Source organism: Embiotoca jacksoni, unplaced genomic scaffold (assembly GCF_022577435.1).
Source record: "Embiotoca jacksoni isolate LCO1_2020_lvr unplaced genomic scaffold, fEmbJac1.0.p SCAF_34, whole genome shotgun sequence".
NCBI classification, from domain to species: domain Eukaryota; kingdom Metazoa; phylum Chordata; class Actinopteri; family Embiotocidae; genus Embiotoca; species Embiotoca jacksoni.
The window spans coordinates 3,031,140-3,043,218 of record NW_027185386.1 but is presented as its reverse complement, the minus strand read 5'-3'; the positions used below and the strand labels follow the sequence as shown (position 1 = coordinate 3,043,218).

The 12,079-nt window shown below is 45.6% G+C and overlaps 1 protein-coding gene across 1 annotated transcript; it reads left to right on the top strand.

Moving 5' to 3' along the window:
- Window positions 1–535: 535 nt before the first annotated feature.
- On the top strand, window positions 536–10,925 carry nr1d1 (nuclear receptor subfamily 1, group d, member 1). Its single transcript, XM_069165270.1, has 8 exons — window positions 536–846; window positions 5,157–5,426; window positions 5,698–5,786; window positions 5,915–6,059; window positions 7,108–7,826; window positions 7,974–8,159; window positions 8,297–8,507; window positions 8,880–10,925. The coding sequence occupies exons 1-8, from the start codon at window positions 780–782 to the stop codon at window positions 9,098–9,100; spliced, it is 1,908 nt and encodes a 635-aa protein (XP_069021371.1). The 5' UTR covers window positions 536–779; the 3' UTR covers window positions 9,101–10,925.
- Window positions 10,926–12,079: the final 1,154 nt, after the last annotated feature.

Sequence of the window (12,079 nt, the reverse complement as noted above, 5' to 3'; positions counted from 1 at the left end):
TATGTTTGTGTTGTTTCTTCTTCGTTGGTTCATTGCTTTATTGTTCTCTGGTTGTTGTTGGTTTTTTTTCATTTTGTGTCATTGTATGAATATTAAAGGTAAAACTGATTTAAAAAGTCACTCTTTCATCATTAAAAACTAAAGATAATTTCTGATCACAATAAAATAGAAAAATCCGGTTAAAATCAGATCAGACTTAAAACGGATATATACAGTAATGGTAAATTATTAATTATGAATAATAAATCAGTTCATTACAAGTTTGAATTGATTGATTTGCAGAAACAATAGTGTTTAATTTAAAATAATGTGTGTATTATAAAAACTACAAAACTTCCCACAATCCCCCTCTGCCGAGAGCTGCGGCAGCTCCACGTGCCCGGAGATTTAAACGAGTGCGTTACGCACGGAGGAGGGGCGGGAAAGTGTGTCACTGGGGCACGAGGCTCTCCCCGCGGTCACATGGCTCCCGTTTTTCTGCCGCGTGCGGGGACAGGCGGCCACCGCGCATCATCATCCTCATCATCACCGGGCTGCGCGCTCGGCCTGCTTGAATAAAAAAAAAAAAAAATAGAGAGAGAGAGGTGGAAGCGCGTGCAGCAGATGGCAGGCTCCTCCTGCAGGAGAGACTCATCAGGAGAGACTCATCAGGAGAGACTCATCAGGAGAAACAGAATAATGGAGCAGAGACGCTCGTTCTTCTTCTTCTTCTTCTTCCTCGGTGGTGTTTAATCCATTTCTTTCATTTCTTCTGGGATCTTTACAAAAAGCTCTCGTGCATGATTCTACCGGAGCTCAGGATGACGATGACGACCAACAACAACAACAACAACAACAACAACACAGGTAAACAACACGCACACATCCAGCACTTCCTCCAAAATCCCCAGCCAGGTGATTGATGGACGCGGCGAGCTGAACTTTAACGTGGAGGTTTAACTTTAAGTTCGGAACTGACCGCTTCACCTGCGCATTTGAGAGCTCCGCGTCACGACGCACCTGGCGCGTCACGAGCTCAAAACCAAATCTGACAAATGAACTGTTTGATGAGCAGCTCAGCTCTGAACAAACCGGAACCAGAACCAGTCAACGAACCGCAGAGTGAGTCTGAGACTGGTGGTGGAAATAAGAATTATTCAGTAATTCAATAATAACAAGGCGGCAAAACTGAAGAGATATAACCGAACCAGGAAGAAGAAACCGGATCAATAAGTAGTGGACGTGAATCAGAGATCCCGCACTCAGCTGGACATTAAGGTAAAGGGGGACCGGGTGAAGGTGAAGCTGTTTGAGAAGCGCGGGTCCAGCTGCCGTTTTCTTCGCCGCCCAGCGCGCACATGTCAGCCAGTCCAGGGCGGCTCGTCACGGGGACTTCACCGTGAATCCGGTGGGTCGCGCGCTGTCAGGTGGACCGGCCCGTGTGTGAACGTGTGCGCGCGAGCTCGCCCTTACTAGATTCACATTCTCCGGTTTCACATGGACCCGTTCACATGGACCCGTTCACATGGACCGGCAGACGGAGCCATGTGCGCTTTGTTTTCACGGAGCTCCGCGCGCTTTGATTGGCTTTCGGTCAGACTGAGCTGATTACGTAATTCTTGCCGTTTGTTTCCTCTTGATGCAAACTGGAGGATCGATTAGGAAGTAGCTGCATCTGTTACACATTCAGACACACACACACACACACACACACACACACACACACACAGGTTCATGATGACCACAGAGATATTAATATTTCATAGCAGCGATTATATCTTGTCATCAGAAGCTCAAACAGGCTGCTCAGCCAATCAGAGCCCTCCCAGGTGGAAACTTCATTCAGACTGCGAACAGCTGTTTAAATGTTGATCAATGCATCAGAAATGTCAAAAAAAATCTACAACCGTTGTCATGTTGGAGAACCCCGTTGTCACATTAGAGAACCCCGTTGTCATGTTGGAGAACCCCGTTGTCATGTTGGAGAACCCCATTGTCACATTAGAGAACCCCGTTGTCACGTTAGAGAACCCCGTTGTCATGTTGGAGAACCCCGTTGTCATGTTGGAGAACCCCGTTGTCACGTTTAGAGAACCCCGTTGTCATAACAGACCCTTCAGAAGTAGAACTGTTGACAGTCTGACTCCGGGGGACGAGTTCACGGCGACACAAAGAAGACCCACCTGGTCTCTCCTGACCTTCGGTCTCGGACGCTGAAGCTCCGCCCCTCTTGAAAACGTGAACGTCGCTCAGAAACGCCTCGCCCGACTCGTCGCTTCATCGCCGTAGACTTTCTGAAGCGTTTCGAGGGTCCGTGTTGACCATTTACAGAGTTTGACAACAACAAAAACAACGAGTGGAAATCAGTGCGTGGGCTCAGGAACACCTGTTCACCTGCCCGTCTTTGAACGTGACGTGAAGTCAGAAGCGGTCGACGGTGAAGACGAGTCAACGTTCCAGAGTTTTCATATTCTGACCGAGTTTGGCCGTAAATAGACACTACGTTACCCATGAGCCTCGGGGGCTGCTGCTGAGGCAGGGGACCCAGTCGACCCGTCTCCGTGGTTACCGAATCTGTAACGAAACGACCCAGAATCGCGGTAGAACTGCGGACAGATTTTTCTCCACGACGGATTTGGAGCTTCCGTAAAAGAAGTGTGAATAAAACAATGTGATGATTTCAATAATCACATAAACTCATATTTAATCAAAAATAAACCAAAGACAAGATATCAGATGTTGAAACTGAGAAATGTTGTTGTTTTATGAAAAATATGTGCTCATTCTGAATAAACAGCAACGTGTTTAAACATTTTTTTTTTTCAAATTTAGCGCTGTGCTCCGTCACCTCTTCTTTTAACAACACTCTCTAAATGTTTGGGAAGTGAGGAGACCAGTTTCTGGAGTTTTGAAAGTGAAATGTTGTCCCATTCTCAACCTGCATTTGTGGACGCAGCGATGAACTGTGTTCACAGGTGATGGTTTTCACAAGTGTTCCTGAGCCCATGCAGTGATTTCCACTCCAGAATAGTGTTTTTAATGCAGTGCTGCCTGAGGGCCCGAAGATCCATGAATTCTTTGTAGTTTTACGTTGAGGAACATTATTCTTAGATTGTCGCACTATTTTCCAACACAGTCTTTCACAGACTGGTGAACCTCTCCCCATCTTCACTGCTGAGATTCTGCCTCTCTGAAATGATCTTTTTATACCCAATCATGTTCCTGATTCGTTGCCATGGTAACCTGATTAGTTGTCAGATGTTCCACCAGGTGTTTTTTTTTTTAATTTTTGTTTTTTTTTATCATCTTTACACAACTTTTCCAGTCTTTTGGTTGACTCGGTCACAAATTCAAAATGAGCAGATATTTTTCCTAAAACAATAATATTTCTCCTTTTCATTTACATTTAAACATTTAATATGTTGTTTTTGGCCTATTTTCTATTAAATCTAAGTTTATGTGATTTAAAAAATCTTCACGTTGGGTTTTTATTTACATTTTAAACTGCTCAGTGCTCGTATAAGTCTCTAACTGTTTCTATCTGTGTGTGTGTGTGTGTGTGTGTGTGGCTAAGAGTTGAATGGCGGGAACGTGAGAGCGTGTGCGGGAGGGAGGGGGGGGGGGGGGGGGGGGAGGTGTTGGTGTCGGTGTGGGCGGGTCGGACTCGGGCCAGTCTCGTTGCAGAGCCGGCTGTGTGGAGGAGGCACGTGGCTGGGGGGTGTAACTACGGAGAGCACATGAGTCTCCTGCCTAGGTGTGTGTGTGTGTGGGGGGGGTGTCACATGACCTTCTCTTTGTCGTGTCCTGGTCCTAGTCCTCTCGGGTCGTCGTGGTGACGGTTGATGATCTGGTTTCCGTCTCGGTGACCCAGTTAGACGGGCGGCTTCACTTGAACGCACAATGTAGAACCGATACTGAGGTTCTGAACCGGCGGCTCCGAGTCTGGATCTCTGATCCGGGTCTCTGGAGGGTCTGGGTCCGTGTGTGTGTGTGTGTGTGTGTGTGTGTGTGTGTGTGTGTGTGTGTGTCATTCAGACAAAAGGAGGCGTCACATGCAGCTCTGACACGTGCAAACAGACGGCTGCAGCGCTGCATCGCATCAACACACACACACACACACACACACACACACACACACACACACACACACATCTTCATCATCACTTCACACACATCTTCATCTTCTCCTCTTCCTCTCGTTCTTCCTGCTGTTTCTCCTCTGCTGTCATCAATAATAATCATCATATTGATGATTGATTGGTATGATCAGCAGTGAAACATCCTGCTCTCAATCAGGTCCTCAGTCTGTTCCTTCTTCTTCTTATTTTGTATTTTCCTGACGGTTTTCCAAGTGATTATTTTAATCGTCTTTATTTATTTATTGTTTAATTGATTTGTTCTCTGAAGCCTCAGCAGCCTGATTTCATTTTATCTTATTTTATTTGTGCTGAATTGTTGGAGAGTAAAATAAAAGTACAATTCTTGAGTTCATTTTGAGAGTTTTATTGTGACGACAGCTGCAGTTATTGTTTATATAAAAAAATAAAAAAAAATCCTTCATTCATTCAATTTAATTTTAGACTGAGTTTATTTTAAATGTTGGATTTAACAGCCCCATCTGTTCCTAAAATTCCTAGAAAGTCTTTGTTTTGAACTTGTGCTACAGACCCCGCCCTTTCTCCTCCCCCCTCCCCCCATTACCAGGGTTACAGGAAAATAGCCACACCTCCTCCTCCCTTTTCGACCCTCCCTCCCACCACACACATGCAGATGGCCCCGCCCCCTCGTGCAGAGCAATGAGGTCATCTAGCAGCTGAAATTCGATCCGCTGTAGTTTTTTTCTTTTTAAACTTTGACAGTAAAGATCTGAAATCTGAGTTTTTATTTGTTTTTTTTCTAAATTTCTAATCATACTTCTGAGTTTTAATGAGTCAGATTTACTGTCAATCAATCCACCTGCAAATTATTGTCTCCATTAATTGCTTTATATATGAAATATAAAGCTAAAATATACGTAAAAATATTCATCACAGCTTCTTGTTTTACATAATCAGATATGATAAAAAAAAAAAAAAAAAAAAAAAAAAAAAATTAAAATCATGAAGCAAATCGTCTTCAAATCAGGAGTTTAATCATTTTATAAGTGTGTGACCTCTGGCCTCCTCTCTCTCCTACAGGAGGTGTGATCTCCTACGTGGGTTCCTGTGGAGGCTCCCCAACCAGAACCAGCCCCGTTTCCATTTACAGTGACAACTTCAACTTCGCTTCCTCTTCCTCCTCCTGCTCCTCCACTCCACCCTTCCTCAGCAGCGGCTCCAGCTCCGCGGGGGACGACGGCTCCTCCTCGGCCTCCTCCTCAGCAGGCGGTTCCCCTCGCGGCCGTGACGACGGCGGCGGCGGCAGCTCTGTGAGGGCGTCGCCCAGCAAGTCCGTGGCCAATTTGACCAGTGAGACCCAGTTTGTTTCTTCTTCTGTGGTTTCTTTGGGAGTTTCTGCTATTTAAACGTCTTTCAAAACAAATCTTCAGTCCACATTTCATTCGATCTCTGCCAAACAAATTCCTTCTAGTTCTTTACATAGATCGGATTTTGGGTGAAACGAGATCTTGAAATGCTTCAGGAGGTCTTTTTATTATTATGGTCTTCGTGCTAAGCTAGGCTAACCGCCTCCGGGGCCGTGCAGCTCTGTGTGACTCCGATGTTCTCCGGTGTGTTTCAGAGCTGAACGGCATGGTGCTGCTCTGTAAGGTCTGTGGGGACGTGGCCTCCGGTTTCCACTACGGAGTTCACGCCTGCGAAGGGTGCAAGGTGAGACTCCCGCCCACACACACACACACACACACACACACACACACACAGCCCTCCAGACCTAGACCAGCTGAGATGACATGGCTGACTGGGCCTACAGTGTGCTGACCCGCTGTTTGGTTCTGCAGGGGTTCTTCCGCCGCAGCATCCAGCAGAACATCCAGTACAAAAAGTGTCTGAAGAACGAGAGCTGCACCATCATTAGGATCAACAGGAACCGCTGCCAGCAGTGCCGCTTCAAGAAGTGTCTGTCTGTGGGCATGAGCCGGGACGGTGAGCACACACACACCTGTCTGTCTTGCACACCTGTCTGTCTGTTTGACTGAATAGAAGTGTATTTTTCTGTCATACAGATGATGGAAAGCACAGCTCAAACTCACACACCCAACCAACCAGTCAGAGTACAACAACAACAACCCAACCAGTCAGAGTACAACAACAACAGCCCAACCAATCAGATGACAACAACAACCCAACCAACCAGATTACAACAACAACCCAACCAATCAGAGCACAACAACAACCCAACCAACCGATCATTGTACAACAACCCAACCAACCAGATTACAACAACAACCCAACCAATCAGAGCACAACAACAACCCAACCAACCGATCATTGTACAACAACCCAACCAACCAGATTACAACAACAACAACCCAACCAATCAGAGCACAACAACAACCCAACCAACCGATCATTGTACAACAACCTAACCAACCAGATTACAACAACAACCCAACCAACCGATCATTTACAACAACAACAACCCAGCTAATCACAGTACAACAACAACAACCCAATCAACCAGATTACAACAACAACAACCCAACTAATCACAGTACAACAACAACAAACCAACCAATCAGATTAGAACAACAACAACTCAACCAATCAGAGTACAACAACCCAACCAACCAATCACAGTACAACAACAACAAACCAACCAACCAGATTAGAACAACAACAACTCAACCAATCAGAGTACAACAACCCAACCAACCAATCACAGTACAACAACAACAAACCAACCAACCAGATTAGAACAACAACAACTCAACCAATCAGAGTACAACAACAACCGCCCAACCAATCAGAGTACAACAACAACCGCCCAACCAACCAGAGTACAACAACAACTACCCAACCAATCAGACTACAACAGCAACCCAACCAACCAGATTACAACAACAACAACCCAACCAATCACAGTATAACAACAACAACCCAGCCAAGCACAGCACAGCTACACTCTACAATCAGATGATGTGACTCGCCATCATAACACCTCCTCCTCTTCCGTCTCCTCTCCCGTCCACAGCGGTCCGTTTCGGTCGGATCCCGAAGCGTGAGAAGCAGAGAATGTTGGCTGAGATGCAGAGCGCCATGAACAACATGGTCAACAACGAGCTGCAGAACGACTTCCAGCTCGCCAGCCTGTCCTCCTCCTCTTCCTCCTCTTCCTCCTCTCCATGCCCAGGGGTGACCATTGCTCCCCAGCCTCAGCCCTCAGCCCTGCCCCTCACCCACTCGTCACAATCACCCGCTGCCCCAGCCTCCTCTTCCTTCCCTCCTCCTCCTCCTCCTCCTCCTCCTCTTCCTCCTCTTCCTCCTCCTCCCTCCTGTCAGATACCCTCCCCCCCGCCCTCCAGCCCCGGAATGGACTCCACCATCAGCGCCATCGCTTGCGCTCACCGTGAGACCTTCCTGTACGCTCACGACAAGCTGGCCAATCCGCACACACCACCTCAGCACCAGCAGAATAACCAGGTCCACCACCACAACGGGGAGGCGGAGCTTTGGGGGCCCAACCGCTGCCCCAACGGTTACCACACCAATGGACTCAACACCATCTACCACAACAACAACCTGGGCACAGGATGCTACCTGCCACCAGGAGACAACGACCGCAACTTCACGCACAATCACCACAGCAATGGGAGGCGGAGCCTTCACAACAGTAATCTGATTGGAGGAGACGGTGATCATGTGACCCAGGGGCAGAACTGTCCAATAAAGAACCGCACAGGGATACTGCTGGTAAGAACCAATCTTGTGTACCTGGGGATTTTAAATTCAGGACTTTTTAAACAGAAGCATTCGTACTGAACTGTGATTGTATAATGGTCGATCAGTGAAGGCGTATCAGTCACCTGATTGGTTGATTGTGGTCTCCTCTCACTGCAGGCTTGTCCAATGAACATGGAGCCTCACGCAGACCCGGCAAAGAGCCCGCACGAGATCTGGGAGGACTTCTCGCTGTCCTTCACGCCCGCCGTCAGGGAGGTGGTGGAGTTCGCCAAACATATCCCAGGATTCAGCTCTCTGTCCAAGAACGACCAGGTCACCCTGCTGAAGGCTGGCACCTTCGAGGTACGACCGAGTTCCTCCCCACTGGCTGGATGGACGTTATGGTGTTGTCCTTTAGGGGGATTCCCGCCGTTGCAATACCACGAGTGACCACTGGGACAAACTGGCAGCACCCTCACAGTTCTTTTTTCCTGTCCCAGGTACTGATGGTTCGGTTTGCGTCGCTGTTTAACGTGAAGGAGCAGACGGTGACATTCATCTCTGGCGCCACCTACAGCCTGATGGACCTGCAGGCGATGGGGATGAGCGAGCTGCTGGGAACCATGTTTGACTTCAGCCACAAGCTGGCAGTGCTGGAGCTGAACGCCCATGAGCTGGGACTGTTCACCGCCGTGGTGCTGGTGTCCGCAGGTGAGTCCCCGATTAACCTCTCGCTAAACTCCGATAATGGTAACAGATTAATGTTACATCATTGTAGTAATTAAACAACTCACAGAAGATTAAAGACAGAAGCAGCTTCTTGTTGGTAACCAAAAACAACGGTGGTTATGTAGATAATTAGCTGGCTAACTATCAACCAGTCAATTCTGATGAAGAGGAGAACTTTCTTTACGTGAATTGCAACTATTTTTACCATTAGATAACCAATTCAACTCTCTGCCTGAAAACATAAAAGTATGGCCACCACGACTGTCCAGAGACGACGTTGACGTCTACGAATTCCCAGTTTGAGCGTTAAGTCCCGACGGTAACCCGCCTCCGTCTTCGTGTTCTGTGTTTCAGACCGGTCCGGTATCGAGAACGTGGCGTCGGTGGAGCAGCTGCAGGACAACCTGATCAGAGCGCTGCGCTCGCTGGTCAACAAGTCAGCCGTTGCCCCCGGCAACAACCATCACAACCTGGACTCGCCACGCTTCACCAAACTGCTGCTGAAGCTGCCTGACCTGAGAACGCTCAACAACATGCACTCGGAGAAGCTGCTGTCCTTCCGCATCGACGCCTGATGACCTCACCGATGACCTCACCGATGACCTCACCACGCTCTCCAATCCAAGAACACGACCACGCGGAGCTCTCCGTCACCGTGACGTCGTTGGCTCATTGCATCATCATGATGTTGCCAGGGCCAACATCGTAAAGACTGACACGGTGACAATGATGTCATCAGCAGAGCGACTCACCGCCAAAATAAGAGTCCGCTCAAAGAGCTGCCCCTCCAGAGTCAACAACTTAAAGGAGCAGCCCAACATCTGAAGACGTTTTTACACGGCACACATTTAACCTCATTGAACCCAAAGTGATTAGCCTAGCTTAGCTCAAAGATTGGAAGCAGGGGGAAACCGCTAGACTAGCCTAGCCACGCTTGTCGTTTTCTTGATTCCACAGGAAGTATGGACAGTTCAGTCCTAATAAACATCAAGTATGTGGACAACAGCGCTCAACACAACAACACTTTTTAGCAAACACGATGAACATGCTAACTGAACGAGCTAACGAGCCTTTTAACTGCGGTTTACGTCAAAACTAAATATCCTCTTCAGAGTCAGAGCGCAGCCACATGTGAACTCAAACACTTGAAACACATGTTCAGATTCAGTGACTGCCACTTCCTGATGATGTCATTATCTCTGATGTCCTTTCAGAATAAACCTCCACAAATCCACTTAGAAACAAGAGGAAAAAAAATCAGTTCAGAAGCTGCCTGACAATCTGTCTGTTTTTAAGTTTCCTTTAGTATCACAGTGATCAGCGATGTTTGTCTGATTACCCATGATGCACTGCAGACAGGAGCTGCTCAGACACAGTTCTGCTGCTGTTAAAGGGACAGTTCCACTAAATTTAAAGGAAGTACCTGTCAGCAGCAAATTGTAGGTGCTTTTTCCCTCCATGTTGGTGTCAGCATGATTAAAAAATAGTAAATATTTGGTACATTTACTGAATTTTTCCTGGGATGACTCAGGATCTTCCACCAACATGGTTCTTATATTCAGCTTTGGGATAAATCTCTTTGCTTTTCCATTTTTATTGTACTAGAAATGTAGAAATAATGAAATCTGCAGTTTGCTTTGACTCTGGCGGCTCCTTTGAAAAGTTCTGCTTTGACTCTGGAGAAAACAGAAAAACAGGATTTCAACAGGACTCTTCCAGTAGAAACTGCTTCAGGGGTCGGAGGTCATCCAGAACTTCCAAACCAAGCGAATCGGAGAGGTCGCGACGGATCTGCCTCCTGACACGGGAAACAAGTTTCTCATTTTCTATCACCGTTACGTCGACACGCCTCGAACCAAACAACACCAGCCAATGAGACACAGACGCAGCGGTGACGGACAGCTCCGCGGACCAATGAGGTGTGCCGCTGCTGTGCAGAGCGACGCCTTAGACAAAAGTTATGCAGCAGATCTTCTGTGTAAAAAAACTGTAAATACTCATAAACACAAATATCCAGTTATACTTGAACTGTTTTGCTCTGAGACCTGTTTTACATCTTTATTTTTTGTTTATATGAATATGTGCCTGTGCAAATATTATGACTGTAAAAGTGTGTGGGGCACAAAGTGTGTGTACAACAGGGTGTATGAAATGCATCCAATGGGAATGAGATATTCTGATGTATGTATTTTAATGTGTTTCATGTTGTAAAGACATTATATATATATGTATATATAAATATGTACTCAGAAGAATCACTGCGAGTTCTTTGTCATCTCTTAATTTTATCCAGTTCCACAATTGTTAGATTTTGACCTTTGACCTCCAAAATCGATTCGGTTCATCCTCGAGTCCAAGTGAACATTTGTATTAAATTTGAAGAAATTCCCTCGAGCGGTTTCCTGAGATATCGCATTTAAAATCTGTCTAAAATCATATAATCAATAATATGAATTAATAATGACAATCAATAATAATAATGGTTTGTGTATTTTATGGGACTACTGGAGAGGTCAGAAGTCAGTGGGACAGCAGAGAAAGTGAGTCACACGGAGGAGAAAGTAGGTCGAAGCGTAGCCTCATAACCAACTTATGTCTCTGCTCTCTGATTGGTCGGCTGCCTCGAAACCTCAGCATCCCCGCTGACCAATGAGGTGGAGATGCACTCCATGTCCCACTTTCTGTTAGTGTGCTGCTTTATTACATAATAACTTTAAAAACAAAGTGCTGTCATCATCAATATTCAAGATTGGACATTATTCAATATATAAATTATAGTTTTCCACTGTAACAGATGTCCTCGTCTTTCCCACCAAACTCTAGGCATTTTTTACCTGATTTTACACTTTCATATTCTTCACACCAAACTCCATGAAATTTGTTAACAATTATACACCTCAGTTCTTGAACACCAAAGTCTTGTCATTTAAATGATTTTACACTTCTCGTATTGTTTAAACCAAACTCAGTTTTTTTTTTCTTTTTGTATTTTTAAATGATTTTCTTTGTTGTAATATTTTATTTTATTTCTAATTTTTTAAATTGTTTTCTTAATTTGTTTAATTTTCTTTCATTTTTGAAAATATAAATATGTTTTTTGTGATCATTCATCTTCTGATTTCTTTGATTTCCAGTCCGCTGGCAGAACCAGTGAATATTAATAAACTTTTCTCTAAATGTACCGGAGTTTGAAAAAAGACAAATTTTCATCTGGTCTCTGTTATTCGATGTTATAGAGTCCCTTAAATACAACCAAATACATAAAATGAAACCACAATAAAAAAAACAAACTGAATAATTTAAAGAGAAAGTCCACCTCAATTCTCATCAGTTTGTTTACATTTCTGTAATTTTTTCCTTTACATTCTCACACAAATGAAGCCTCTTAAATCCTTGATTTCCCTGGACCTCTGTGGGGGACGAGTTCAGGCTGTTCCTGCTTCCTGGCATGTTTATCTCATCAGGTGTACCTGTGTGTGTTATGTCACAGGGTACAGTACAAGTGCAGCAGTGCATGCTGGGAGGCAGGAAGAAACAGCGACGCCTGGCGCAGC